This window comes from Canis lupus, chromosome 32 (assembly GCF_048164855.1).
Source record: "Canis lupus baileyi chromosome 32, mCanLup2.hap1, whole genome shotgun sequence".
Classification (NCBI taxonomy): Eukaryota; Metazoa; Chordata; class Mammalia; order Carnivora; family Canidae; genus Canis; species Canis lupus.
In genome coordinates, this window is record NC_132869.1 from 41,637,077 (window position 1) to 41,663,958 (window position 26,882).

Here is a 26,882-nt window from a genome sequence, read left to right on the forward strand (position 1 = left end):
CTAGGGTTCAACCCTGGACTGAAGGAGGGGATGAGGGGAGCAGGGTGTGCCTGCGGACCACAGACCCGCAGAAGAGCCACGTGGGACAAAGGGGAGCTTGTGAAACGCAGCTGGAGCTCGCACAAAGATGGGAACTAGGGAAGGGGGGACAGGGTGCTCTCAGGGCCTTGTGGAAGCAGACGGGGCTGCACAGATAAGAGGCTGGTGGACGCCCAGTGGGAACCGCCCCACAGAGGTGCCCTGGCATGAAGTGAAGGGCTACCTCGAGGGCAGGGTGGGTTGCCCAGGTCTTCTCTAAGCCGTGCAGGAGGGAGGGACTCCAGCGGGGTGAGCTGGGCCTTCCCCCATCCACAGGCACTGTCCAGGGCAGCTGCTGGGGGCGGGGGGGACCACCTCTGTCCCAGGCAGGTGGGAGTGGATGAGCACGCGAGCAGTGTCTTGCATGACACTTTTTTATTTTATTTTTTTTTATTTATTTATGATAGTCACACACAGAGAGAGAGAGAGAGAGAGGCAGAGACACAGGCAGAGGGAGAAGCAGGCTCCACGCACGGGGAGTCTGACGTGGGATTCGATCCCGGGTCTCCAGGATCGCGCCCTGGGCCAAAGGCAGGCGCTAAACTGCTGTGCCACCCAGGGATCCCCGCATGACACTGTTCATTCAAGATCCCCTCTTTCCTCCCTCCCACTGAGAACACAAGAAAGCCACGAGCCCCACTTCAGCCCATGAGAAAGTGGGCTGACGGTGTACAGTGACGCAGCCGAGGTCACAGAGTTAGGCCAGGGTGCAGCCAGGAGGCAAACTTGCCCTTGCCGGTCTGGTGGAGGAACTTGGTGTAACCCTGAAGTGATGAGTGCCAGGCATGAGGTGGGGGAGCCAAGCTGGGGAGGGGGGAAGGGGTGCTTGAACACCCCCACCCCCCCACCCTCCCAGCTCCTTGTTCTGAGCCAGGGCCTTGGAGGGCCCTCCCGCCTTAGGTGACCGGCGGCCCCTGCGGGTGACACAGAGGTCACACACACAGTGTGGCAGCCGGAGAAAGCTGGTGAGCGGACGAGGGCAGGGACGCAGGGAGGGCTGGGCACAGGGTGCTGCTCCGTGGACGTGACAGCCTTGTCCTTTTCCTCCGTGGACGTGACAGGACTTGTCCTTGGTCCTCTCAGCGCCTGGGAGTCCCACCCGGCCAGGAGGCCTCCGCTCAGAGGCAGGTGGCGGGAGCCCAGTGTTGGGAGTGAGGGACCCCAGGCCTGCCCGGCTCCTGCTGGGGAGACCTCAGGCAAGTCCCTTCTCCCCAGCTTCCTCCTCTGCACGCAGACCTATGACCCCGTGCTCAGGAGACAGCGTGACAGCCACCAAGCTTCATGAACTGAGAGTCTCTGCGCCGCCGTCCTCCTTACAAGACCGGTCAATACCCCAGGACAGAGTCTGCAGGGGGGGAACGGGGCGGACAAGAAGCGGGGGAGGTAGAGGAAGGGGCAGAGCCGGCTGGAGAGCAGCGCACGCCTCAGGCGGGCCCCTCATCCAGAAGGGGCGCCCTAGCTCGTCCCGGACCCACAGTCCCCCACGGGCATGGGTGCTGCTGGCGGCGCAGCCCAGCTTGGGCCCCCAGCCCTCGGCGCACCTCCTCCAGGAAGCACCGGCATTGCCACGTCCCAGCTCACGCGGGTTCCCCGTGCTCACAGGCTCCTGTCTGCCTGATTGTGCCGTGGCAGCGGGGACGGCTTCCTCATTTTATACCTGCATGAACTTCAGGAAGGTGAAGTGACTCGCCTAAGGCGACACAGCCAAGAAGTAGCAGGGGCGGATGGGAGCCAAGGAAAAGCACCCATCTTCCTGGCTGCCCCGGCCCGGAGCGTGGGCCCCCTTCCCCCGGTCCCCTGGCCCCAGGAGCACATTCCTGAGATCAGGGACGGCCCTCACGCTGCTCCGTGAGCCTGTCCTGACTTGTCGCGGGGTGGGGAGCCTGGCATCCTGTTGGACGCACAGCAGGTCACGGCGCCGGTCCTGCCTCCACCCCACTGAACCTGGAGCGTGGGCTCAATCAGGGAGCCCCTCAAAGTCCCCGGGGGTGCTGGCCACCTGAGGGGCTGCAGGAGGGGGCCGGCCCGGCAGCTGCTGAGAAGCTGAGAGGGCTGTGCCTGGAGAAAGCTGTGCTGGGGCAGGCCCCGGGCGGGGTGGGCCTCCCGCCTCCAAGGCAGGGTGCTCCCTGCCAGCTCCCAGCCTCAGAGCCGAGCAGAGCAGCGGGCACAGCCCCCCCCCGCCCCGGTTCCCCCAAATGGCTTTACAGACCTTTTGCCCTCAAGGGCTTCATGCTGCCACTGCCGGGGACAAACAGGGACTTGGTCACAGGCAGGGCTGGGGCGGACCGCAGCCTCCACTGGGCTGTGCTGCGCCGTCAGGTCGCAGGCAGGCCCAGAGACTCCGGGACGCCGCTCAGAGGGTCGCTGTGCTGGAGGAGGACCCCGCCTGGGGCCTCTAGGGACCGAAACATGGGCGTTTCCCTTAATTGAACACCCCCCACCCCCCCACCCCCCCCACCCCAGCCTTTTGTCCCTCTTGGGTTGTCCTGGTGTGCTTCCCGGGTGTTGCCTCAGGATCGGGGTGGGACTGGAACCCGTGGCGGTGAGGATGGGCAGGACGGGCGGGGGCACCGAGGGCAGAGAGCGGGGCTTGAAAGCAGGAGATGTGAGCGACCCCCGCCCTGCGCCCCTGCGCCCTCCGCAGGGTCTGGGCGGCCCCACGTGGTCTCGGGCTACAGGCCTGGGCGTGGGGGGGCCTGACTTCCTGCCCCCTCCGTCCCCCCTTTCCCGCCAGGCCTGACACGCACTCCGTCTCCCCAGCCTGAGCGCCGCCGCCCCGGGCCTGCGCTGCTGAGTCCGGGGGAGGGAACGAGATGTGGCTTCCCTTGGCCTCCCTTGGCCCTCGCCTCCGGCTCTGTGGCCCGGTGCCACTGCCACCTGCCTCCCACCCCCGCAGCGCTCTTGTTCACCCCACACCCTGCCTCTTAGGATCCTCTCTGGGCCCTGGGGGCGGTGAGTCTTACTGTCCCCGCGTTAGAGCTGGGGACACCGAGCTCAGTCAGGGGACCTCGCTGCCGGCCCGGCCCCTGGAGCCACGCCGACCCCACACTGCGAGCACCTCAGGACTTACCACCGCCTCCGGGCTCTTGCGGGACCCTCCGACCCCAGCAGCCACAGGCCACCCCACCCCAGCCCTGCCCTTGCCTCCCGGATGGACTCCAGCTGGTTTTGCCTCCTTCCCTAGGGGAACTGGGGACCTGGCTGTCCTCCTACCCTTCCCTGCTGCCCTGCCGTGTCCCCATAGCCTAGCGGGCTGGGGTCCCCGCATAAGCAGAGCTGCTGAGGAGGTGTGTGGGGGTGTGGGTGCCTGGGACGGCTGGGAGAAGCCCGTCCTGCCTGGGGCTCCTCGCCCCCCCCCCCCCCCCCCCGCCGCCCTTCTCCAGTCCCCGAGGGATTCTTTGGGGGGCGGGCACTGCCCTGTGTGGGGAAACTCCTGCCAGCGAGTGCCAGGGGGCATCTGTAGGTGCAGGGAGACCAACAGGGGCCTTGGGGTCTGGCCCCAGGCCTGCCTGGACTTGCCCTCGCCCTGGGCCCCTGAGGTCACAGAGACCTCCCGAAACCCCTTCCCGGGGGAGCCGTTCAGAGGCAGACAGGCCTGATGAGGTGCTAATTACTGAGCTAATTGGAGCCCGTGTGAGCTGCAGATGGCCTGGCTGCCGGGGGGAGGGGAGGGGCTGCCCTCGAGGTAAGGAGCCAGGCCCAGGTCCTGCAGGCCCTGTTATGTGTTCGTTCACGCATTGCGGGCTCACCCGTGCTGACCGACCGGCTGCTTTGAAATGTGGCCCAGCCCCCCCATACCTGGGCCCTGGCTTTCTCTCCACAGGACTCACGCTCCGAGGCCCTACTTGTCGGCAGGTTTCACGGAGCGCTTGCGGGGGCAGAGTGCTCTGCTCTGGGGCGTGCGCGAGGAGAGGGGAGCCCCGCCACCCGGTCCCGGGGCCTCCAGGCCCGCCGCAGGCACACGTCGGCTTAGGTGCCACCGGAGGCGGCCTGTGAGCACAGCGGTGACGTCACGGAGCTGGGTCATCTTGGAGGCATCTGGGTCTCACCCCATGCGAGCCTTGCCTCCTTCTGGACTTTGGCCTGGGCCCTGTCCTAAGGACAGGCCTGTAAGGCCTCCTAAGGGGCCGGAGAGCCTGGGAAGATGGACTTGTGCCCCGTGACCATAGAGACCTTACAGATCAGGGATGAGGTTGGCCCCTGGAGGGAGGGCAGAGGAGTCAGTGTGGCCATTGTGCTGCACCCAGGACAAACAAGTGGCACCTCCCTCCCTCCCTCAGATTCCCTGCTTCAGGCCCCCCCTGCACAGACCGGTAGTTCCTAGCACCCGGGAGCTAGGGGGCACCCTGGTCACTTGGGGCCAGACCCCAGCCTCAGCAGGGCAGCGTGCGGCTGTTACTCACATGGGCCTGGGTATCTCAGCAGACCCCAACTCTAGCCCCGGCGCCCCACGGCTCCTGCATTCTCTCTGGTCTCCAGGCCTTTATGAGGCTGTCCACCCCACCAAGCACCCCTCCTCCTCCACTGCTGGCTGCCTAGTAAGGTCCTTTCCGCTCTGCTCAGGCTCCCTCTGCTCCGTGACCCCCTGCTTGACCCGCACCCCAGCCCCTGCTCCTCCTGTTCCCCTACACTCCTCACTCGGCCTAGGACCCATACTCACATAACCAGGAGACAGAGCTGGGAGGCTACCGCCCCCCCGCCCCCCCGGACCAAAAAAGATGATGGGTATGAAAGGCCTTTAGTAGTAATACCGGCTTACTAACACGGTGATACTTGCTCCAATTTTATAAACCCCTACTTCTGGGCCACGCATCGTGCTTGGTACCTTCTTAGAGCAACCCTCCAGGAGCTTTTCCTGTCTTTACTTTCCAATGAGGAAAACAGAGGCTCAGAGAGGCCAAGCAACTTATCGGAAGTCACACAGCAACCAAGTGACAGCCTGACAACTCCCACGTCATCCGCCTCACAATGACAGGGGGGTTGTTATTATTTTTTTACCAGCCTGTTTCCTTCCCCCTTCCCCCTCCCTCCCAGCGTGTTATCCTCTACCTGGTGAGTTTGCATCATTACTGGGGCCCCCGGGTCCAATTAGGGGGCCTCCCCAAGGGAGCTGACTGAGGCAATCCCTGCCCCAAGGGGGCCTCCCTGAGCCAAAGTTTTAATTAGCCGTCACTGCTCTTCCTGAAACTCTGACCCGCCCACGGCTACACCACAAGCAGCCCAGCCTGGTTTTGTGGTGGGAGGCGGGACTGGCATCCAACCCAGTGGCACGGTGAAGCCACCCCAGCAGGGCAAGGAGGCGTGCCTGGGCCCCTGTCCCACCACGGCTCCCCAGGTATACCTCAGCATTACCTCATTTAAGCCATTAAACGGATTAATCAATGGATTAAGTCACTTAATCCATTAAATGGATTAAATAAATTAAATGCACTAATATTTATAAAGCACTTAAACCAGTGCCTGCCACCTAGCAAAGGGCTATAGAGTAGTAAGTTGAAAACACAAGGCGGCAGGGATGGGGGGAGCGAAGGGCAGGGGGTGCAAGTCTATTCTTGGACATGACGATGGCACGTTCCGACTCACCCGGCAATGCTGGGCGGCCAGCGTGTCAGCATCTGTAACATCTGCCCCCTTGCAACGTGGGAAACCAGGGGCTCGGGGGAGGGGACCCAGCAGGTACGGAGAGGCCGGGCGCTGCTCTGAGCATCTTCTACACTGCGCGCTGCCTCATGAGACGGGGCTAGCGTCGTCCCGTTCTCTAGAGGAGGGAACTGAGGCGCAGACAAGCAACAACACATCCAAGGCCACACAGCCACCCGGAGGCCGGGAGATCTGACTCCTGTGTCCCCCACATCGGGCCACAGGGGGGTGGTCAGTAAGGTTAAGGCCACACCCCGGTCCCTGAAGAGGGAGGCCCGCCTCTCGGCTCCCACTTGGCTTCCCCCAACCTCCCGGAAACCTGAGGGCTCTGAGCCTGGTGTGCAGGGCCCTGGACGGCCAGGAGGCCCCTTTCCCGGGGCTGGGCCCGAGCCGAAGCCACGGGGATGACAAGGAGTTCTGAGCTGCAGAGCGAGGCCCCACCCCCTGCCGACGACGGTGACCCTGGCCTCAGCCGGCCTGGCCGCAGCCTCCCCTGCAGCAGCCGCCTGTGCCAGCCCCAGCCAGAGCCAGCCCTCCCGACGCGGTTGCCTGGTAACCAGCCCTAAGTGACGGAAACCCCAGCAGGCCACTAACGGGGGCAGCGCCAGGCACCTGGCCCAGACCTCACTGCCCCTGTGGCCCGAGGAAGGTTCCGATGGACAGTGCGCAGGCCCGCCCGGTAGGAGGGGATGTGCTCCGGCACAGGGGGAGGGGGCCGGGCAGGGCGGGGAGGAGCTCTGTGGGCAGCCCCCCAAGACCTTTGAACTGGGGAGCCGCGGGAAGGTAATTCCCAGTGGAAGCCCAAGTGAGGCGGGCGCTGGGCAGGAGTCGGGGCTGTGGGTACGGCCCGCCCAGGCCCAAACCACCATCCTGGAAACAGCTGTGCTGCTCTGCCCAGGGCACGGAGGTGGGGGGAGGGGATCCCCAGAGAGAGGCCCTGGATGGGGAAAGGAAAGGAGGTGATTAGGGAGGCTGGCAGGAGTCCAGGCTCCGGCTAGGGGGAGCAGTCTCCTGCAACACTGAGGGGGAAATGCATCAGCCTCTCCTCTCCACTGAGCTCCCTCTCCTCCTCTCCTCACCGCCCCCCCCAACAGGCTAGGGGCCTCCAAGGAGGGGGCTGCAGGCAGCTGGAAGCTCAGGTGGAGCTCAGCCAGGTGTTTTTCCATCCTGGGTCTGGGGATGGAGAGGGAGAGGGAGGAGCAGTGGCAAAACAAGAAAAAAGCAGTGTGCAGCTGGACAGGCCCCTGGGAGACCTGGGTTCGAGGCCCCCCCGCCCCAGGCCCGAGGGCCCGGGCATGTGGCTGCTCCTCACTGGGCCTCAGTGTTTCCATGTTGAAATGGGTACTGGCAGCAGCGGGCTGCTGATGGTCTGAGGTTTGCTGTCATGGGTCTTGAGGGGCTGAGAGGCGGAAATACAGGGGCTTTAGGGGAGCTTTTGGCTTAGAGGCCCCTTTCTCTCCTTTCAGGTGAGCGGAGTTCTCCTTTGCCATTACTCTTTCACTCCCTAACCATGGCCCGAATCCACCCCGTGCTGGGCACCAAAGTGTCAGCATCCGGGCAGACCCAGGCCCTGCCCTGGGAGAGAGCCCTCCCCAGTCTAGCAGGGGAGCCGGGCATGTAACCCGGCCACGCTAGCACAGGGAGCTGCGGTTGGGCTAACCGGCTAATGCAGAGGGGAGTTTGGAATGCTGTGAGGCTTCAGAAGAGGTGACCCAACCCAGCCTAGAGCTCTGGAAGGCTTCCTGGAGGAGTGGGTCTGAAGTGTCTTGGAGACAGGCAGGAGCTAGCCAAGAAAGAGCTGGACAAGCAGCAGAGGCTGGTGCTCTCAGCCAAGGAGAGCATGTTCCAGAGCACAGAGGTATGCCCCAGCGAGGACCTTGGGCTGGCTCTGGGGGTTCTGGGGGCTCTGGGGGCAGGTGGTCGGAGAGAGCCAGTCAGGAGGCAGACAGGAGCCTGTGGGAAGTTGGATCCCACTCAGTTGGAAGGTGATAGGCTCAGACGTGGGCATTAGAAAGACCTCTCTGGAGGTAGGAAGGTAATGTTTCCCACTGCTTCCAGCACCGAGCCAGTGGGCTCAGCATAGCCAGAATGGGGGACCTTACCCTGACTTAAGGCCCGGTGCCCTATTCCTCAGGCCTCGTCCCTACACGAGCACACGTCACACGGGACGGTCGTGGTCTGTTTCACATCTGTGTCCTTCACTGCACTGGGAAACAGTACTAGAGGGAAGGACGGGAAGGAAGGTTAGCCCACCGTGGCCCCTACTGAATCAGAGTCCTCCCCGTCCCCTGTACTAAGTTCCCCCGAGTTTCTGTAGATGGGCTTTTCTTTCTAGCCAGGAGGTGGCAGGCACAGTCCTCCAGAGGGGCCCAGTGAAAGCCCATCTCCCTTTCTTGATCTTTGGGATTCCCGCTCTGGAGAAGCTCTGATTTCCTCTGGAGGCAGAGTGGGCTCCTCCGGAGTTTGGGGCCTTCCCACTCCCTGCCCACCTGTCAGAATCACAGGCTACCACCCCCCTGGCCCTCCCTGCCGAGGGAAGCTCTGGTTTGCCACCCACCTTCAGGAGAGGGCTGAGCTCAGTCTGATGAGGTCCCGTGCCCCTGCCCCCCACCCCAGTCCTATCCAACCCGGGCTGTCTAAGACATTGTGAGTCCAGGATGATGGCCCCAGTCCTCGGGCTTTGTATGCTTGAGCGCTAGAGAGATCCTGGCCACCAACTGTACCTGAGTTTTCTCTCAGAACAGTTTGGGGTCACACAGTTCTTCGGGGGGAGTCCCAGATCCTCCATTTCTTGGCTCTGTGGGCAAGCCACTTCCCCCTCCTCCTTTAGAGCTACTACCGGTAAAGGTCTTACTCTCAGGCAAGCTGTGAACTCATCGGGTCTGCAGGAGGCCTGTGATATGTTCTCATTATGCCCATTTGACTGATGAGCAAACTGAGAGGTTGAGGGGCTGCCTTAAGGTCACAGAGCTCGGTCTGCCTGCCTTTCAAACCCCGGCCTCATATGGCTGTTGTAAGAATTAAGTGAGATGTCTATGGGTGACTTGCACGGGGCCAGGCTCCCAGTAGAACTCCTCGCCTTGCCCACCGGCTCCGAGCTACTCCTCTACTGTGAGGAAGGAGGAAGCGGAAAGGGCCGGTGTTGCGGTGGCGGCAGCGTCCGAGGCCTCCCTGCAGACGCAAGGTGCGCGTGCAGGGCTGGCTCTGAAGGGGCAGGAGAGCACTGCTGGGCGTCTTAGGGGAAAGCGCCACACCTCCCTGTTTCTCTGCCTGTACCGGCTGCCAGCGCCACACCTCCCTCCTCTGGGGCGAGAAGAAGCTCCTCGGAGGAAGGAAAGGATTTGGAAATAGCAAGTGTGGCCTCGTTAGAGGGGTCGACAGTATTAGTGGCCGTAGGTCCTGCTGAGGTTTGGGGAGCTGACCTTTTACCTCATCTGCCCGAGAGCTGGGGTGGGAGGAATGATCGGTGTCGGGGTGGGGTGGACAAGGAGTGTGGAGCCTGTGTAGACCGGGGGTGGCAGGGTGAGGGCTGGGGCCTGGGGGGAGTGTGAAACCTCCCTTCCAGGCTTTTCTAGGCTATTTTCCTTTGTTAATCCCATCCAGAAAGCCCACAGAAGGCCAGACTGCTCCCTTCTCCGCTTCTGTTAGCACCGTCCCTTCCAGCCCTGGCACCAGCTCTCCTCTCCAGGACCAGGACCACAGCCTAATAAACCCCAGGAAGCCCCCCAGGGCCTCCCGAGGATGGCACCTTGTATCGGTTGCCTTCCTTCATCCAACAGACCCCTGAGAGCCACTTTTCTTCACAGGCTCTGCCCACACATGACCCTCCGGGTAGAGAAGAAAAACAATGTCAGGGCCTTCGGGAGCTCACAGCCGACACGCTACACAGCTTTTTGTCACTTCCAAGCAAACTCCCACACTGATTTTGTGCGACCCTCACCTCAGTCTGTGAGGTAGGTCTCACGGGTTGCCATTTTGCAGATGAGGAAACTGAGGCCCAGAAAGTTACAAAGCAGCTCCCGAGTTCCCCACCCCGTGGGTACCTCTCTTTTGCAGCGCAAGGTATTTAGGTGATGCTGAAGAGGAAGGGAGGGGGGTGAGACAGGTAAGACGCCGATTAAGGGGGCTGCTGTCTTTGTGAAGTGTCCCTGAATTGAGGCAAGACTCATCAGGGCCGCAGAATCTGAACAGGGCCCTAGGGTCTCCACGGGTTCATCCTGGCCTGGGTGGGAGATTGGAGAGAACACCAGGTGACCCGAGCGAGCGCACGACCTGAGAGCGCTAGGCCTTAGGAATCGAGCATCCTCCCCTCCTCCCAACCCACAGCGGGTGAACAGGACGGAGATGGGGAGGGCAGAGTGGTGAGGAGCAGGAGTAGGGACCAACGTCCTGTGACCTGAGGCTTGGCCATGACCCCCACTTGTCACACACGGGTGTACTGTCCTGATGAGAAGGCGTGGGAGCCAGGAGATCTGGGGTTTATCTCAGCCTGCAGTGTAACCTCGGGAGAGCCCCAACCCCGAGTTGCTGCCGCTCCATGCTCGGGTCTGTCATCTGTCCAGACCCTCAGGAACCCCTCCAACTCTCAGCTAAGTGACACTCTCTCCCCTCCCCCCAGGTAACTGCCGCTTCCTCTTCCTTTTCTTACCTGCTGTGTCCAGCCCCTCCTCCTCAGCTCCAGCTGCTTCCTCTTGGAACCTGTGGCCTCAGGCCTGCTCTGCCCTCTGACTCAGGCAGCCCTGACCTTTGGGATCTGAGCAGGTAGCCTGGGTGCTTTTGCCCCATGAACTTGCTCTGACCTTCGGCATGTCCACCTGCCTCCCCCCTTCCACTGCACACACCTGTTCTTAGCCCCTGGGTAGCCCAGGAACTGTTAGGGACCAGGTTTCTTTAGAGAAGGTAGCAGCATCCAGGGGCTTCCCATCCGAGGTCAGACGGCCCCCCAGAGGGTCAGGACCAATGGGGACAGCCCGTCTGCCCCTCCAGCCCCTCTCTCTGCAACAGACCATTCCTGGCTGGGAGTGCTCCACCTCATCCCACCTCCCAGGCTTCAGGGGCTCAGGCCTGTCTCATGGAGGGAGGTCTGCCAAAAAGGCTCCCCAACTGAGGCCACTTGGCAACCCCAAGCGCCCCCATTCCTGGCCCACTAGGGTGATGGAGGATTCACCCCTCCCTCAGATACACGCAGCGCCCCAGCAGGGGGGGGATATATTTGTCTGGAATCTGACCCACGGGCTGAGCTGTGGGGACCACTGAGGAGCCCTCTGCAGCTCCCTTCTGCGCCCCGTGCTGGCCAGGGGAGCCCGAGCACCTACTGTGTGCCAGGTACCCTGGTGCGGCCTCCTCTAAGCCTTCCGCCGCCAGCGCTGATGAATAACGCCAGTTTTGCTAAAATAAGGAACCCGAAGCCCAGCGGGGTCGAGTCGAGGGGCCGCGTAGCTGGAGGCGGCGACGGACGGAGGGTCAGGGAGGCGCTGCATGCGGGGGGGAGGGGGGGCTCCGCGGGGCCGAGCGCCCGGCACCCCCGAGGCGCGCGCGGCTCAGCCCCCGGCGCGGCCGCCCCGCCCCCGCCCCGCCCCCGCCCCGCCCCGCGCGGGACCGCAGACGGCGCCCAGCGGCGGCGCGAACGGCCGCGAGGAGGGTGGCTCCGGCTCGGGCTCCCGCGACCCCCGCGACCCCCGCGACCCCCCGCGCAGGGCCCTGCGGGACGCGGCGCCGCGGGGCTGGAGGATGCGGCCGCGGCCCGGGCGGCTGCAGCAGCGGGAAGCAGGGGCGCTGCAGGTACGGGCCCGCGCTCGGGCGCCGAAAGTTGGGCCGACTCCGCGGGCGGCGCGTGGAGCCGCTGCAGGGCGCCCCTACCGGCCGGCCGGGGCGCGGCGGGGGCGCGGGGCGCGGCGGGGGCGCGGGCGGGGGCGCGGCGGCTCCGACCCTGCCCGGACCCGGGCCCCCCCCGGGCGCGCCCCGCAGCTCTCGGCGGGGTCCCGGCGGCGGCGGCGGCCGGCTGGGGGCCCGCTCACGTGGACGCCGGGGCGGGGGGCGCGCGGCTGAGACGGGGCGGCCCCGCGGTCTCCGCGCCCCGGCTTGACCCCGCGCGGGTCTCTGGTGCGGGCCGCGGGGGCCGGGGGCGCACGTGCGCGGGGCGAGGCCCCGGGGCAGAGGCGCACCGGCCGGCGCTCGCGGGCAGGGGGGCGAGCGCGGCCGCGGCCTGTGCGGGGCCCCGGGGTGCACGTGCGCCCAGCGCCCGCCGCCGGAGCGTGGGGACACCCGGAAGCCCGCGGGGGGCGGAGCCTGCGACCCTCCCCCTCCAGCCGCGCCTCGGCCGCGCCGGGTCCAGCAGCGCCCGCGGCCTCAGCTCGGGGAGGGCGGCGCAGCCCTTGGGGGAGGCCGGGTGCCCGCCGCGGCCCGCCAGGATCCCGCCAGGATCGCTCCCCTCTTCCGGGCCTTTCCCAGCTCCCAACGCCGCTGGCCTCCGGGAGAGCCGCGGGGAGATGAAGAGGGCACGGATGGCGCAGGGGTGGGGGCTCCTTTCCTGCACCCTGCCCTGGGCCCTGGCCAGGTTGGCCCTCCCAGCCCCAGCCAGCAAACAGCCTGGCGGCCCGAGGGGTGATGGACCCTGCTCCCTGGGGTCCCGCCCTGCTCCAAGCAGTTGCTTGCCTCCCCAGTGTGTGGGGGTGGGAAGGAGGCAACATTGTGGCTGTTGTCTTGAGTGGGGAGGGGCTCCCCTCAAGGGACTGTGCACTGGGCTCTTTGTACTGGCAGGAAGTACGATCAGCCCCATACCCTTCATAGCCCTCTGCTGACTCCCTAGAGCCCCATCTCTCCCTCAAAGACTCCCCAGGGTCGCGAGTGGCTTCACCTCTATTGGCTGGGTTCCAGGAAGTCTCCGGGGCAAAGGGCTCGAAATGGGCAGAGCCCAGGAGACAAGACTCAGGGGGCTGGGGTGGGTGTGGAGCAGGCCCCAGGAGGCATGTGGGGAGGTGAGACCACAGCCAGCAATTAATCCAGAGCTCCCCAGGGTGGTTGGGATGGGTGCAGGAGGCTCAGCACCCCCGAAACCATTCAACTCCTTCTTGGCAAGGTTGCTGTGCAACAGGATGGGGCTTTCCGTCTATCCCTGTCCTAGAGCGAGCATTGCTATCAGCACCGTTACCCTGTTGTCTCTTCCGGTCTTTTCTAGGAAACATCCCCTTGTCTAGGCTGGCCTGAGGTGTTGGATTCTGGCCAGGAGATGAGCCAACTTTTTGAGAATCCCGCCTGGCTTCCTTGGTGCCGTTAGGCTGGGATGGGAGTGGGCATCGGCCCTCGTACGAACCTTGGCTTTCCTTGTCCCCAAGATGCGTTAGTCTCCTCCTGAGCCTGTGGTGGGCATTGGAGAGGGGGCTGGTTAGTGATAGAAACTTGTGGCACCTGGCCCATGGCCTAATCATAGCAAGAGTGAGCTGATTCATCCTTTCTAAGCCACCTGAGGGTTTCGGGGAACAGGATGCTAGGGGAGGTAGAAGCAGGGCAGTGCGGCCCTAGAAGACTGGCCTCAGATGACCCTGCATGGGTCATTGAGTAGCTGCTGCCTTGAGGAAACCCATGCGCGGCCTCTCAGGGCCGGAGTCTTGCTCTGCGTCTGTATCAGTGCAGTAGGAGTAGTTGCCAGCTAGCCTGTGGCCCCTGGGGACTCTTTCCCTGGACATTCACATCCTCCCACCTCCCCACCTGCTGGTCCTTGTGCCATGCTGCCCTCATATGCCTTAGAATAGGCAGCGGCAGCTTTGGGGCTGAGACACAGGCTCTCCGGCTGCCGCTCTTGGGACCTTCCTGCCGGAGCCACAGCACCATCTGCTGGTGGCCGCGCCTCCGGCTGGGGCCAGGCCTGGTCGCCGCTCGGCTTCCCAGGCTTCCCAGGCTTCCCAGGCTTCGCACCGCTTCTCCTGGGGGAGTAGCCCTGCCCTGTGGAACCAAGCCCAGGATCTGTGTTGCTCTGGGCCTCGGGACCTGGGTTCCAGGCTTGGCTCTGCCGTTTTTGACAAAGGTTGGCAAGTCCGAGAGTGAAATCTCAAGAATGTCTCAGGACACCTGAATTCATAGGCAGCGTCCAGTTCCACATCTTAGCTGCCGTGGGCATCTTGAGATCCCTATGGCATCTGGAATAAGAGCTGTGGTGGGAGGTAGGAAGCCTGCCTCTTGTCCCATCTCCTTTATCAGTGACTTTGGGATGAATGGGTCTCCTCATCTGTATATGGGGAACGGGGGGAGCCAAGAGAATTGGTCCTCGTCAGACGGTGCCCTGCAAAGTGTGAAACCCCAGGAGAGGGGCTTGGGAGTCCTATGGAAGGGAGCTGAACAGAAGGGGCTCCTGGAATGGGGGTGGCGGGTAGAGGTTGGAAACCTCTGTGTTGTATGACTCATGCATTCATTCATTCATCGTCTTCATCAAGCATCTACTAAGTGCTAAGCCCTTCGGTGTGGCGATGCGCCAGTGAGAGCAGCTTGTCTGTAGCCCTTCTGACAGCCTCTCCCTTTCTCCCTCTCCTCTCCCAGGTCAGCAGTTGAGTAGCTGGGGCCCCCCCGAGGGCTTGAAGCCTTCCCAGTGATGGCGGAGAAGCGGCCACTGGGGACCCTGGGGCCTGTAATGTATGGCAAGCTGCCCCGTCTAGAGGCAGACTCCGGGCCTGGGCACAGCCTGCCCCCCTCTGCTGGCAACCAGGACCCCTGCAGCTACAAGGGTGCTTACTTCTCCTGCCCTATGGGGAGTGCTCCCAAGGCAGGGTCTGAGCGGTTAGCATCCTGGATCCCATATCCACCCTTGTACCCTGCCAGCATGGCAGGGCCCCCTCTGCGGACAGACAACCTGTTGACCAGCTGTCTGCTCTACCGCCCACCAGCGGAGAGCTCCGAGAAGGTGCAGGACCCTGGCCCTGTTGAGCTCCTGTCCTTCGGTCCCCAGTCTCATTCCTACCCGGGCCCACCGTTGGCGGCACCCAAACCTGTCTACCGCAACCCTCTGTGTTACGGGCTCTCACCCTGCCTGGGGGAAGGGGCAGCAAAGAGGCCACTGGATGTCGACTGGACAATGGTGACTGGACCTCTGTTACCCCCGGCTGACCCACCTTGTTCCCTGACGCCGGCTCCTGGCAAGGGCCAGTCCCTGGATGGCACCTTCTTGCGTGGGGTGCCGGCTGAGGGACCCGGCAAAAACTCCGTAAGCTTCTCCCCGTGCCAGGCCTTCCTGGAGAAGTACCGGACCATCCACGGCACGGGCTTCCTGCCCTCTAAGTATGCAGGTCCTTACTCTGGGGACTCCAAGCAGGCGTTGTCCGAGGGACCCCCCAGCCCTTGGACCCAGCTGGCCCAACCCCTGGGCCCCGCCTGCCAGGATACAGTGCCTACCCACTACCCACTCCCCCACCCTCCCCAGGCCCTGCCTTGCCCATCAGCCTGCCGCCACCCAGAGAAGCAGGGCAGCTATGGTGCAGCGCTCCCACTACAGCCTCTGGGAGCCCACAAGGGGGCTGGGTACCCGGCTGGTGGGCTGAGCAGTCCCTACCTGAGGCAGCAGGCAGCCCAGACACCCTATATGCCCCCAGTGGGCCTGGACACTTTTTCCTGCCCCTCTGCCCCCCCGCCAGCACCCTCACCAGGCCTCAAGCTGGAGCCGCCTCTCGCTCCCCGGTGCCCCTTGGACTTTGCCCCCCAGACGCTGAGCTTTCCCTACGCCCGGGATGACCTCTCTCTCTACGGAGCATCCCCCGGGCTTGGAGGGACGCCACCTTCCCAAAACAGCCTCCAGGCTGTGCCCCAGCCCAGTGCCTTCCAGCGGGCGTGCCAGCCTCTGTCCGCCAGCCAGCCATGCCCCGAGCCTGGGAGGCCTGTGGAGAAGCCAGCCCAGGAGGCAGAGGAGAAGATGTGGCTGCCGAGCTGCAGGAAAGAGCAGCTCCAGCCCCAGCTCGACGAGCGCCCCGGAGCGCCCATCGTCATCGGCAACAGTCCGGTTCCCCACACCCCCCCGGGACTCGCGCCCTGTGCCCAGGAGCGCCGGGCTCTTCTGCAGAGTGACGGCGCGCTGCCACCCGGCTCGCCACCCATGCCTGTCATCGACAATGTCTTCAGCCTGGCCCCGTACCGCGACTACCTGGATGTGCAGGCCCCCGAGGACCCCGCTGAGCCCGCCCCGGCGCCAGCCCCCAGCGGGAGCCCTGCAAAGGACGGTGGGGCGCCCCTGGCCGCCCGGGAGGTGCCCGCAGAGCCCCTGTGCTCCCGCAGAGAGGAGGTAGCGCTGGACCTAAGCGTGAAGAGGCCGGTGCCCGAGGCGCCCATCGGGGCCCCCAGTCCCGCCGCGCCCCCCCAGCCGCCTGCGGCCCCCGAGGCGCCAGGTGCGGGCAACGCGCTCCCAGAGCTGCCAGACCCGGCAAAGGCAGCCCCCGAGGCCGCGGGGTCCCCTGTGCCGGCGACCGCCGACGAGGCCGCCCCCAGGACCAACTTCCACAGCTCCGTGGCCTTCATGTTCCGAAAATTCAAGATCCTCCGGCCCGCACCCCTGCCTGCGGCCCCGGCCCCGGCCCCGGCCCCGGCCCCGGCCGCGCCCCCCGCGGCTGTGCCCCCCGCGTCCGTGCCCCTCGGGCTGCAGATTCTCAGCCCGCCGCTGCCCGTGGCCTGCTTCAACCTGGCGCTGCCCAGCCCGCCCGCCGTGGCCCTGGCCTCCCGGGCCCTGGCCCCCGCCCCCGCCCCCGCCCCGGCCCCGGCCCCGGCCGCCGCCCCCGCCGCCAGCTCCCCAGAGCAGCACTTCACGGGCCTGCACGCGTCCCTGTGTGATGCCATCTCGGGCTCCGTGGCCCACTCCCCGCCCGAGAAGCTGCGGGAGTGGCTGGCCACGGCGGGGCCCTGGGGCCGGGCGGCGTGGCAGGACTGCCAGGCGGTGCAGGGGCTGCTGGGCAAGCTGCTGTCGCAGCTGCAGCGCTTCGTGTGCACCCAGCAGTGCCCCTTCCCCCACGTGGTGCGCGCCGGGGCCATCTTCGTGCCCATCCACCTGGTGAAGGAGCGCCTCTTCCCGAGGCTGCCCCCCGCCTCCGTGGACCACGTGCTGCAGGAGCACCGCGTGGAGCTGCGGCCCACCACGCTGTCCGAGGAGCGGGCGCTGCGCGAGCGGGCCCTGCACGGCTGCACGTCGCGCATGCTCAAGCTGCTGGCGCTGCGCCAGCTGCCCGACATCTACCCGGACCTGCTGGGCCTGCAGTGGCGGGACTGTGTCCGCCGCCAGCTGGGTGAGCACGGGGCGTCCCCGGGAGCCCCCGGAGCGGTGTGAACGAGTGCCAGGTGTGTGGCTGCGTGAGTGGTCGGCGGGGCTGGGCGCCGCGGGGCCGCGGACGGGGTGGCCCTGGGGGGGGCTCTGCGGGCCGCCCCCCATCCCTCCCCACCTGGGCACCACTGGGCCTCCGAGCCACCGCTCTGTCCCCATGGAAATGTTCTTGGCCTTCCCCTGTGCGGTGGCTTCGCAGCTGCCCTCTGCTGTGCCCAGTCCGGCTTCAGGGCAGACTTCTCCTTTGGGGTCTGGGGTTCGCCGAGGCCCTGTTCTCTGTGTGAGGTCGTCTCCCCTGCGTCTGTGTCCCACCCAGCCTCCCTCCTGAGCTTGAGCCCCAGGTGACTGAATGCCTGCTGGCCTTCTGCACCTGCCATCTCCCCGACCTTTAGCTCCTCCCAGACCCACACTCCGAGCTTTCCCCTAAGCCGTCTGCCGGCACCCCCACACCCCCACACCCCACCCCCGCCTTCTCCACCTCAATGAATGACCCGATTCCTGAAGGTGGGCAAGGATCCCCTTCTTCCCCCCAAGCACGGTTGCCTTATGAATGTGCAGGGTTTCAGTCCTCCCGGTATTTATATTCACGGAAGTGCACCCATGAGTCAGAGCGATGTTTTGTGGTTTGCTTTTCCCCTACTAAATGACATCTCGCGCATATTGTTCTCAACTTGCTCTTTTGATGTCTTGGAGCGTTACATGCATTGGTTCAGGCTGTGGCCCTGCTCTTGGGAGCTGCTGCAGGGTCTCAAGGCGTGTACACTCACTTCCTTGCCCGGGACGCCGGCGATGGTGCCAGGTGGTGCCCATCGTGGCCTCTCCTACAACAGGACGTCTGGCGTATCAAGGCCTCTGACAAGCCTCTGTGTGGGCTGTGTCTCCACAGGAATGGTTTCTTGTCCCCTTGCCATCCTGGCAGCCTTGTCCCAGCCTCTGACCCTGTCCTGGCTCCAGGTCAGCATGGGAAGGCGCCCCAGGCAGTGAGGCACAGGTGTGGAATATCTGGGTGACAAGTATAGTGGCCCTTGAGCACTTGAGAAGTTGGAGCGTTTGACCTAATGGGTGCAGAGAAAACGCCAGCAGGATTGTTGAGCGTGGTGGGGCGGGGGCCTCTCACATGGCTCAGAGGCTCCAGCCCCGTCTTCTCCCTGGACAGCGGGGCTGTTGGGCCCAGAGAGGACAGGGCCGTCTTTCCTGGGCTGCCCGCGGGGCCCTGGGGCCTAGTGCAGAACTGAGGGACCCAGCTTCTTCCTGCCCCTGGCTGGATTTGGCACCCTGGTCCCCGCTCCCTCCCTGAGCTGAGTCCTTCCCCGATGTGGGGAGGGGGGTGCCGCCCATCTGGATGTCCTATCCCGTCTGCTGGGTCCTCCACTTCTGGGCTCTGGGGCTGGCAGAAAGACAATGGCACTGATGTGTAGCAGAGCCCTCTTCCCCATGCCTCAGTTTCCCCGGCTGTGTAGGCCCATGGTTCCTGGCCCGTTTCCTTTTCATGTGCCAGATGCTTCTGAGTGGTGGCGTCACCTGCTAGAGCTGCGGCATCACCTGGGAGAAGCACCCCCTTCAGCTTAATGGTCTGGCCTCTGGCACATGTGGGGACAGGTCCATCCTGATGGCTGTGACCCTGCTGGGGCCATCCAGGCCTGAGGCCATCCACTGGTCTAGGTGGCTTTGGAAACCAGGAGATGGGACCTGAGGGTGTTGGGTCTGCAGCCTGACTGTGTGTTCGTTTTCCAGGTGACTTTGACACTGAGGCTGGATCTGTGCCCTCCTCAGAACCCACCATGGCCAGAGACGAGCCGGAGAGCCTAGCCCTGGCTTGGAAGTCACCCGTCCCCAAGGCCAGGAAGCCAGGGAGGAAGCCACCAACCCCTGGCTTGGAGAAAGCAGAGGCAGCCCCTGAGGAAGGGGCCCGCGGTGCCTCACCCGCCCCTGCCGCCAGCACCTGCCCCCAGGGCCCCATACTAAGGGCCCGCTTCCGCAGCCTGCTAGAAACTGCCTGGCTCAATGGCCTGGCACTGCCCACTTGGGGCCACAAGGCCACAGGGCCGGATCGGTCCATGCCCCAGCCACAGGCGCTGGGCGACCAGAGCCATCCCCTGTAGCACTGGTTGCTGTCTGGACAGCTGCCGTGTGGGGTCACCCTCTGTACCCCTACCTGCTATAGGCCCGGCTGCCCAGGGCCAGAAGCAGACATGCCCTGGATGCTTCTCCTCTCGCTGCCACCTTCACACCCCATGGGCTGAGAGCCCCCGAACTTTTAACTTGAGGGCCTTTATTATTAGGACAACTTCCTGTTTCTTCCTGAGAGAAAACGTGTGGGCTTTGGAGCTCACCAGACTCGGGCTCAATCCTGGCTCCGGTGTTCCTTGCTGTATGACCAGGCAAGTCACTTCCTCCTGTGAGCCCTCAGTTCTCCATTTGTAAGATAGGACAACGCAGCCTACCTCACAGGGTTGTTGTGGGGGTGATGCCTGGCACACACCCATTCAGGTTTGCTCTCTGCTCTCTCCCCAGGACAGGGGCCTGGAGCTCAGCCAGGGCCTGGGATAGGAGGCTAAGGCAAGCAGAACTTTCTAGAAAGTCTTCGTGTGTCATAGGTCATTTAGGGTGGTACAGTGTACAGTGTGGATGACTTCTACTTCCTAGAGTCCTTTCCTGGGAAAGCCTGGGACTGTGCCCCAGCGTCTGGGATTGGGCCCTGACCCCCAGCCTGGAGCTCCTTGGGGAAGCCTGCCCCTTCCCTCCGTCACTACAGGGGGTGCCAGGATGCAGCCTGGGGCTGGCATCCGTGTTCTGGGCCTGCTGCTCTTACCTCTGGGGGGCCAGGCCGGTCCTGAATCGACACCCATGACTTCCCTGAGCTGACTCCTCCACCCGGTGCGTTTTCCCAAGAAAGTTGTACGTTTGCTGGAAGCCAAGAGGCTGCAGGGACTCAGGGACGAGACAAGACAGGCTGAATGACAGCTCAATCCTGGGAGGTCTCTGAAGATCTGGACTGGTGGCCTCGGCCCTCCCCAAGCCAGAGCCCCATCGGTCATGCCTGCTGTGAGTTACCTCCTTGCAGAGTGCTAAACTGAGCCAGAGGCTGGCAACCTTGGCCTTTGGCCTGGCTAAGGTTTCTAAGAAGGCTGTGGGTCCTGGAGGCAGGCCATTAAACATTAAAGCATTTGGGTTGTTTTTGGACCTGGGGCCTGGCTGTGTGTTGTGGAGACGAGGGGAGGGAGGAGAGGGGAGGGGCGCAGATTTAATAGGCCATCCCCCAGTCCTTAGCAGTTGTCCCTGCACCCAGCGCAGAAGGTGCTGAGGCTGTCTGGCACCATTGTGCCATGCGGGTCCTTGTCACATACCCAGTGGGCAGCCACATCCCTGCTCAGGGACAGCCCCTTCCTCCTGAGACCTCGTGGGTCCTGATGGTTGTGAGGTCTGTAGTGCACTGCCCGGTGAGAAGTGCCAGTCACCTTCTTCCAGCACCAAGGCCATGCCCGCCAACAGGTACATAAAAGTGCAGCTTCATCCACCTCGTTGCCAGGGCCTTGCTGGATTGGCTGTTTGTTCTTTCCCTTCCTTCCTCCTCCTTCCCTCCCTGCCATCTTCCTGCACTTCCTTGCCCAGCCCTGGTGTCCCTGCCCCCCGGGCGGCCTACCTCTCAGCAGATCCGGGGCCCAGGCAGACACAGAGCTGCTCAACACCCGAGGGCATCCTGTGGACCTGGATTTCGCTGGGAGAGGTGCTGCTCCCAGAGGACAGCTGCGTCCCGTCCCGTGCCGGGTGGGACGGGGAATGTGCCGCCCCGGGCTCCCGTGTGACAAGGCCGCGCTCCTGCCCCTCTCCGGCTCTTCGGCAGGCCCACTCCATTCTTCAGTAAGGGTGTTGCTGGCTGAGAGCTGAGGGCAAGGAAGGGTGTGCGTTGGGGCAAGGGGAAGCCACAGCGTGCCCCATCTGGGCTAAATGTGGCCCTTCTGGCCCCAGGGTCCCCCTGTAACGGTCCAAGGCTTCTGCTGGGCTGAGCCCAGGTAACTCTTCTCGGAATCATCTGGAAAATGTTTTGCCAGGCCCCGTCAAGAATGGGCCTAGGCAGAACCCAGAAAGCTGGATTTGAATCCAGCTCCCAAGGTGATGGAGTCCAGTGTGGAGGGATCCTTGGAGGAACACTGACGACTCCCTTCAGGTTACGGGAGGAAACAGGTCCAGGCACTTGCTGCTGGTCACGTCAAGTCAGGGGCTGGGTCAAGAGGCCCAGGTCCTCTGGGCTAGTCAGGAGGCAAGAACCCTCCGCACCTGCTCCGTCCCCGGGCTGAGCCCAGCCCTGCTTGCCAGGCTTCTCTCTACCTCCGATGGCCTCACCAGGTAACAGGTGTCTCTAGCCTAAGTCAGCAAAGGGAGGATGGCGCTCAGGTGAGCCTGCAGCCTGACCGAGGGAGGCGCTGCCTCCTGGCTGCCCTACTTGGCACTGCAGCCCAGGGGAGCCCAACCCACTAGCCTCCCTGCCACCTGTTAAGCCGTAAGCCTGCAAGGTAAGTGACCGGGGCAGCTTTGTCTCGAGCCTGTGATGGGGGGAAGAGGAGGGCAGGGCTATGCCTGACCAGGGGCTTATGAAGACCCCCTTGGTAGCCTCCAGGTGCTTCCTGCCCTGCCTTGTTCTCAGTCAGGGGTTGCTGGGGAAGGGCTGGGTCTCCCAAAACCCCCACAGGGGGAAGGGAGCAGGACCCACCTCCCCTCCCTGAACGTGCCTCTTCTGACCCCACAGCCCTGCTAGAGGTGGGGGTAGTACCTCCAGCCCATGGGCCGCCACCCCCCAGCCCAGCCTGCTGCCCCTTTGGCCCCGGCCGAGGAGGGCCACAAGGACGCCCCAGGCGGGGGGCGCTGAGCCCTGCCGTTGACTCTATTCTCCCGTGTGCTCTCCAGACCCCTTTCCTGGGCACCCCTCCCGGCCCAGCCTAGTGCAGCCCCCCCACCCCCTCCTACCTCTTCTCTAGCCAGCAGAAGCCCCTGGACTGGACTGAGGCTGACAGGCAGAGGGGCTGCCTCTGGGGCCCCTGACCCCGGGTGTCCTGGCTGCTGCCCCCTCGGAGGCCTCTACAGCCGTAGGGCTACACTGACGCGCGCCCCAGCCTGCTGGCCCCTGTGCCTCCAGCCTCTGCCTGTGTCCTGGAGGAGGCCGACTCCCAGGCTTCTGTGTTCTCGGGCCAGCGAGGGCCTGGGCTGCTGGGAGGAGGGTGCTGGGCCTCTTGGCCCCCCTACGATTATTAGACCCGGCAGGAGGCCCCTTGTTTCCTCCACTAGACACCAGATAGTCCTCTACAGGCCTCTTCCCAGAGGGGTGATGGGGACGGAGCAGGCTCCTCTCCTACCTCTAGTTCAGGTCCTGGGCCCCAAGATTGGCGGCTGCTTCTCCAACCCTGTAAACCTCCCAGACCCCAGCTCCCCGTCAGAACTGGAACCTTGGCCTGGGGCCCCTCCTCCCAGAGGCCTCTGCTGCCCTCCGCCCTTCCTCCTGGGTGTCCTTAGGCCTGGGCTCCCATCCACCTTGAGTGGGCAAGAGATCTCTGGGGAAAGCCCCTACTCCAAGAGGCCTGGGGCCCCCAACAACCCGGGACCCCTGCCTTTCCGGGAGGCTTCGCACCTCCCTCCCTTCTGAGAGCCCGGTGGCCCCATGCGGCCTTCACTGCCGCCCCCTAGCCTGGCACCTGTGGCCCTGAGGACACACCCGGTCTCCCCAACCCCTGCCCCTGGCCCCAGCCACTAGAGGCCTGGTCCTCCCCAGATCCGCCCGCTGCCTCCCTCACCCTGCCTTGCAGCTCGGGGGGTCGCGCTCCCCCCAAACCCCCACCGCCCAGCTTCTGGTGCCCAGTCCTTCCTAGCCATCACCAGCTTGGAGCTGCCTGGATCCGGGAGCGCCGCCGTCCCACCTGGAACTGGCTTAGACCCCTGTGGTCTCACTGGCACCTCCAGTCCCAGGTGCCCGCTGTGCCAGGCCTCTCCCAGCTCAGCCGAAGCCACGCTGTCTGCGCCAGACCCGCTTTCCCTGCAGCTGCAGCAGGTGGCCCCTTCCCCTGGGGCCCGCAGCCGCCTGCCACGGGGGCCCTAAACCTCCCAAGCAGAGGAGGTGACGAGGCTTTGGTAACACTTCTCGTGCTGGGCTCCCGCCCGGGGACCCCCCAAGCCTGGTTCCGTGGACCTGGCACGGCGCAGGCCCCCTTCCTCCTCACCCATCAGGGGCTCCGTGTCCACCCAGGCCGCTGCCTGTTGGGGGGCTCAGAGCCACAGCCCCCTTTCCGACTGCTGGTCTTGCCACAACCTGGGCACTTGAGCCTCTGGGCAGAGGTTTGATGGCCCCCGGGACGTTCCTGCCAAACAGAGAGGCTCCCTGGGCTGCGCTGGGCAGCGGGAGGGCTCGGGCCTCCAGGGCAGAGGGGCTGGGGCCGAGGAGCCAGCACCCCCAGTCCCTGCCGCGTTTCCGTCCGATATCCCATGTCGGAGACCCAGCTCTTACCCGGCTGCTGGGTCCCCGTCCCAGCTCACCCAGGGCTCACGGGGAGACCACACCAGGGAGCCGCGCCCAGGGCCTCTGCACCCCTGTTTATGGGGCCACTTGGGCGGAAGGGGCTTCGGTTCTGTGGGGGGACTTTAGCTCCTCTCTTGCCAACCCCTGGGGGGGCAGCCCGGGGATGCGACTGCCCCTGTCCCTAGAGTCAGCCCGGAGTCTCCAGGCCAGCCCTGCCCTCAGGCAGAGCCCCGTTTGTCCCTCCAGCTGGTCTGCAGCCCGAAGTCCCCGTGGTGTCAGGCGGCCCGTGTCCCTTGCCCCTGAGGGGTGTCTGGCTCCGGTTCTGGCCTAGAATTTGGACACCCTGAGTTAGCCACACCTGGCAGGTTCCAGGCGAGCCGTCCCGCGCCGGGGCGGGTACACGTCTGACGCCCAGGCTCCCGCCCTCTCCGGCCCCGTGGCCCCAGGTCACCTGTGCACCGCTCCTGACGAGCCCGGCTGGCAGGCACACCGGCCGAGAGGAGGACGGGACCAGCTGAGCGTTGGTCAAGAAGCGGGGAGCCTGGTTGGGGTGCGTGGGGAGGGCCCGAGGCAGGATGTCCCGGAGCTCCTGCCTGCCTGCCTCCTTTCTCCTCGGCCCTGGAGGAAGGCACTTAGGCCTCCGCCCCTGCCCCAGCACGCACCGCACGGCCCCGCGCTTTCCCTCCCTAGAAGGGGTATCGTCCTTTTCCCCGTGGGACTGACAGCTTTGTTTTGCCCTCAGTCCACGTGAAATGTGGTTTTCCCTGCTTTCCTCATCAAAGAGGGTCAACTGAGGCAGAGAGATGAAATGGCTCCCCCTCGGCCCCAGCCCCTCTCTGGGTGGTCATGCCCAGCGGGTGCCAAGCTTAGGGGCCTCCCTCTTACCAGCCTTCACTCAGGCATGAGCTGTCCTCATGCCCAGAGCCTGTTTCTTTGAGTCTTGGCTCCATGGGGCTGGATCGGGTTAGGGCCTAGGGTTAGGGCCCTGCCCTGTCTGCCTGTCAAGCCCCTTCCAGATGAGGGAGAGACGTGGGCCTCCACTGCTACCGATGCCCACGAGCCGCCTCCTCTCCGCACCTGCTCCCTGCAGCCAGAGGTCAGGCTGGGGGCACAGCCGAGTGGAGGTCGAGGGGCAGATTCCACCCACCAGCTCGTACCTATGCCCGGTGGCAGCCAACACGGGCCAGCTCACGGCCCTGGCCTGGCTCAGCCCCAGTGGGGAGTGGGAGGATGCTTGCCATCTTCAAGCACATGCCCGCCCCTCTTTGTACCTCCTGGCTTCCCTCCCTGGTAGACCTGTCGCCTACCTCTGACTGCCTGGAGGCCCAGCTCAAGCCTTCCCTGCCCACCAGAACCTTTTCCTGAAGGGCCATCCTCCACCTGTACGCCCCCTCACCTCAGAGCTCTTGGTAGGGGTGCATGTTAGGGTTGGATATAGGCGATGGCCTAGAAGGGTCCAGAGGAGGGCCCAGATAGCTGTAACTCCTACAGGGCCAGGCCCTCCTCTGCCCAGCCTCACCCTCCAGGACAGCTCTATGTCCTGTTTCCTTTGGTCTTGGGTCTGCTGGGAGCTAGGGTTGTCCTTGCTTGATTTGACTTTCAAGGCAATACTGACATCTCCAGAAGACAGAAGGGAAGACTGGCCTAGCAGGGGTTGTCCCAGGTCACCACAGGGTCCTGACTAGGTCAGGGTCACCACAGCAGGGCCTGGGCCTTGGCACAAGGTGGCCCGGGGGCTCCGTTCAGGGTCCTAACGCCCTTCTAGTTTTGTGTCCTGCAGGGTATACCTGGAGTACCCGGAGCCCGTGAAGCTGCCCATCACCTTGGTGATCCTGGGATCAACACCCTGCTTATGGTGAAGGCCAACCTGCTGAGCAACCTGAAAGCAGGTGCAGCCCCTCCACCTTCCACAGCCTTTGAGTCTGGAGGATGTTGTTCTTAGAGGCGTAGGGGATGGGAGCAGACCAGGAGGACAGGACATCTCAACACCAAAGCTCATAGGTCGTCCTCCTCAGGGAACGCTCTGGGCTCCAGGGATGGGACCTCTGACCCTGGCCCTTCCCCAGTGGGTCTCCAGACTCAAAAAAAAAAAAGAGCATTTGTCCAAGGTCACCCTGCAAGGACGGGCAGAGTGGGACCCTGGCTCAGATACAGCTTTCTCTCCCCTCCGTCTCCAGGGAATAGAGACCTGGGTGGCCTGTCCAGTGAAAAGTTCACCTTCATTTACATCTGGGAGGGCTGGGAAGGAATAGGGAGCTCAGGGGTCTCCCAGCCCTGCCTTCCCTGCCACCTCTTCTCTCATTGGAGGACGGATGTCATCTGGGCTACAGCATTAGACAAGGCATCCCCTGGCTCATCACCGGGCCCTGGGCAGAGTGCTCATGTGTGCTTCCTGAGGCAGATGCCCAGAACCTTGGGTCTGTCTCACTAGAGGTCTTCGGCCCCCAGCCCTGGAGCATTCTCTGCTCCCAGTCCTGGAGGATCCCAGGGCTTAGCCATCCCCATGGCTGCCACACCAAGACAGGCTTTGGCCAGTGCAGTTTCCCCCTGGAGCCTCAGGCCGTTGCCCTGCCACCTTCCCGCCCCTGGAGGGACACTCAGCCTATAGCTCCTGGGCCCTCAGCCAGACCTGGGTCCTTCTGTCCTGGATGAATCGTCTTGGCAGATTGGACACAGCTCTGCTGGATGTCCTAGGCTGGTCTAGGCCATCTCCCCATAGCAGTAGGATCTATTTGTTGAGGCCCAAGCAGGCTCTGAGCTGAGGGTAGGGAGGGGTGGAATCTGATGTAAGTGGACAAGATGTCCCAGGACATCTGCTTAAGTTCTTGGCTCCGGTGGTCTCTTTTGGGCATGACACCTTATCATGTGTAGGTTCCTGCATATGCCCACAAGAACCTCTCCCCCCACCCTCCCTATCTCAGGCCAGTGTCAGGGCACCTGTGGTTCCAGGCAGAAGCCCAAGTGCACAGCAAGCCAGGCCTGGTGAATAGTCCCCAGGTGCTGATGCTGATGGCCCTGGCCAACCAGCCATGGCTCCAAGCTCCCTCACTGTGGCTGATGACACCCACCACCCTTCCCCAGCCTGTTGTTCCTCTGGGAGCCAGGTGTGGCCCCGCCTGACCTTTATCTGCCTTTAGCCTCTCTTCTGCCTGCCTGCCTGGCTCTCACCTGAATGCAGCTGTCTTGCCTATTTCCTTGTATAGAGCCACTCAGACATCATGTCTTTTGTCTACCAGGCCCTTGCCAGAGACATGACCACTTCAGTAGGCCTGGGGCCAGGCTTAAGGTACCCAGTGGCTCCTGTAGGCCTTTCTCCATCTGAGCCAAGACCTACCTGATGGGCAGCTGCCCCTTCTCCAGTGCAGGGCACCC

The 26,882-nt window shown here is 64.1% G+C and overlaps 1 protein-coding gene and 1 long non-coding RNA gene across 5 annotated transcripts; one reads left to right on the forward strand and one right to left on the reverse strand.

Annotated features, from left to right (window-relative positions):
* The first annotated feature begins 6,216 nt into the window (after positions 1 to 6,216).
* C32H15orf39 (chromosome 32 C15orf39 homolog) lies at positions 6,217 to 20,188 on the forward strand. Of its 4 annotated transcripts, none has more exons than XM_072809715.1 (3): positions 6,217 to 6,397; positions 14,251 to 16,970; positions 18,740 to 20,188. In XM_072809715.1, exons 2-3 carry the CDS (start codon positions 14,303 to 14,305, stop codon positions 19,105 to 19,107), a joined length of 3,036 nt encoding a protein of 1,011 aa, XP_072665816.1. In that variant the 5' UTR covers positions 6,217 to 6,397; positions 14,251 to 14,302; the 3' UTR covers positions 19,108 to 20,188. The 4 variants fall into 4 exon arrangements, with proteins under 4 accessions (XP_072665816.1, XP_072665815.1, XP_072665818.1 ...); XM_072809714.1 differs by lacking the exon at positions 6,217 to 6,397 and adding an exon at positions 11,343 to 11,499; XM_072809717.1 differs by lacking the exon at positions 6,217 to 6,397 and adding an exon at positions 11,343 to 11,499 and having other exon boundaries at positions 14,251 to 17,022; positions 18,740 to 18,878.
* On the reverse strand, positions 17,607 to 26,269 carry LOC140623322 (uncharacterized). Its single transcript, XR_012022972.1, has 4 exons — positions 26,140 to 26,269; positions 23,215 to 23,352; positions 20,649 to 20,889; positions 17,607 to 18,060 (listed from the first exon to the last, which is right to left on the reverse strand). It is a non-coding gene; the product is annotated as an uncharacterized lncRNA (long non-coding RNA).
* Between the last annotated feature and the right edge of the window lie 613 nt (positions 26,270 to 26,882).

Bases quoted from the DNA above. Each gene is read 5' to 3' on its own strand.
- C32H15orf39 (XM_072809715.1), top strand. From the start codon at position 14,303: ATGGCGGAGAAGCGGCCACTGGGGACCCTGGGGCCTGTAATGTATGGC. The intron at 16,971-18,739 runs GTGAGCACGGGG...TTCGTTTTCCAG, and splicing joins CTGTGTCCGCCGCCAGCTGG to GTGACTTTGACACTGAGGCT.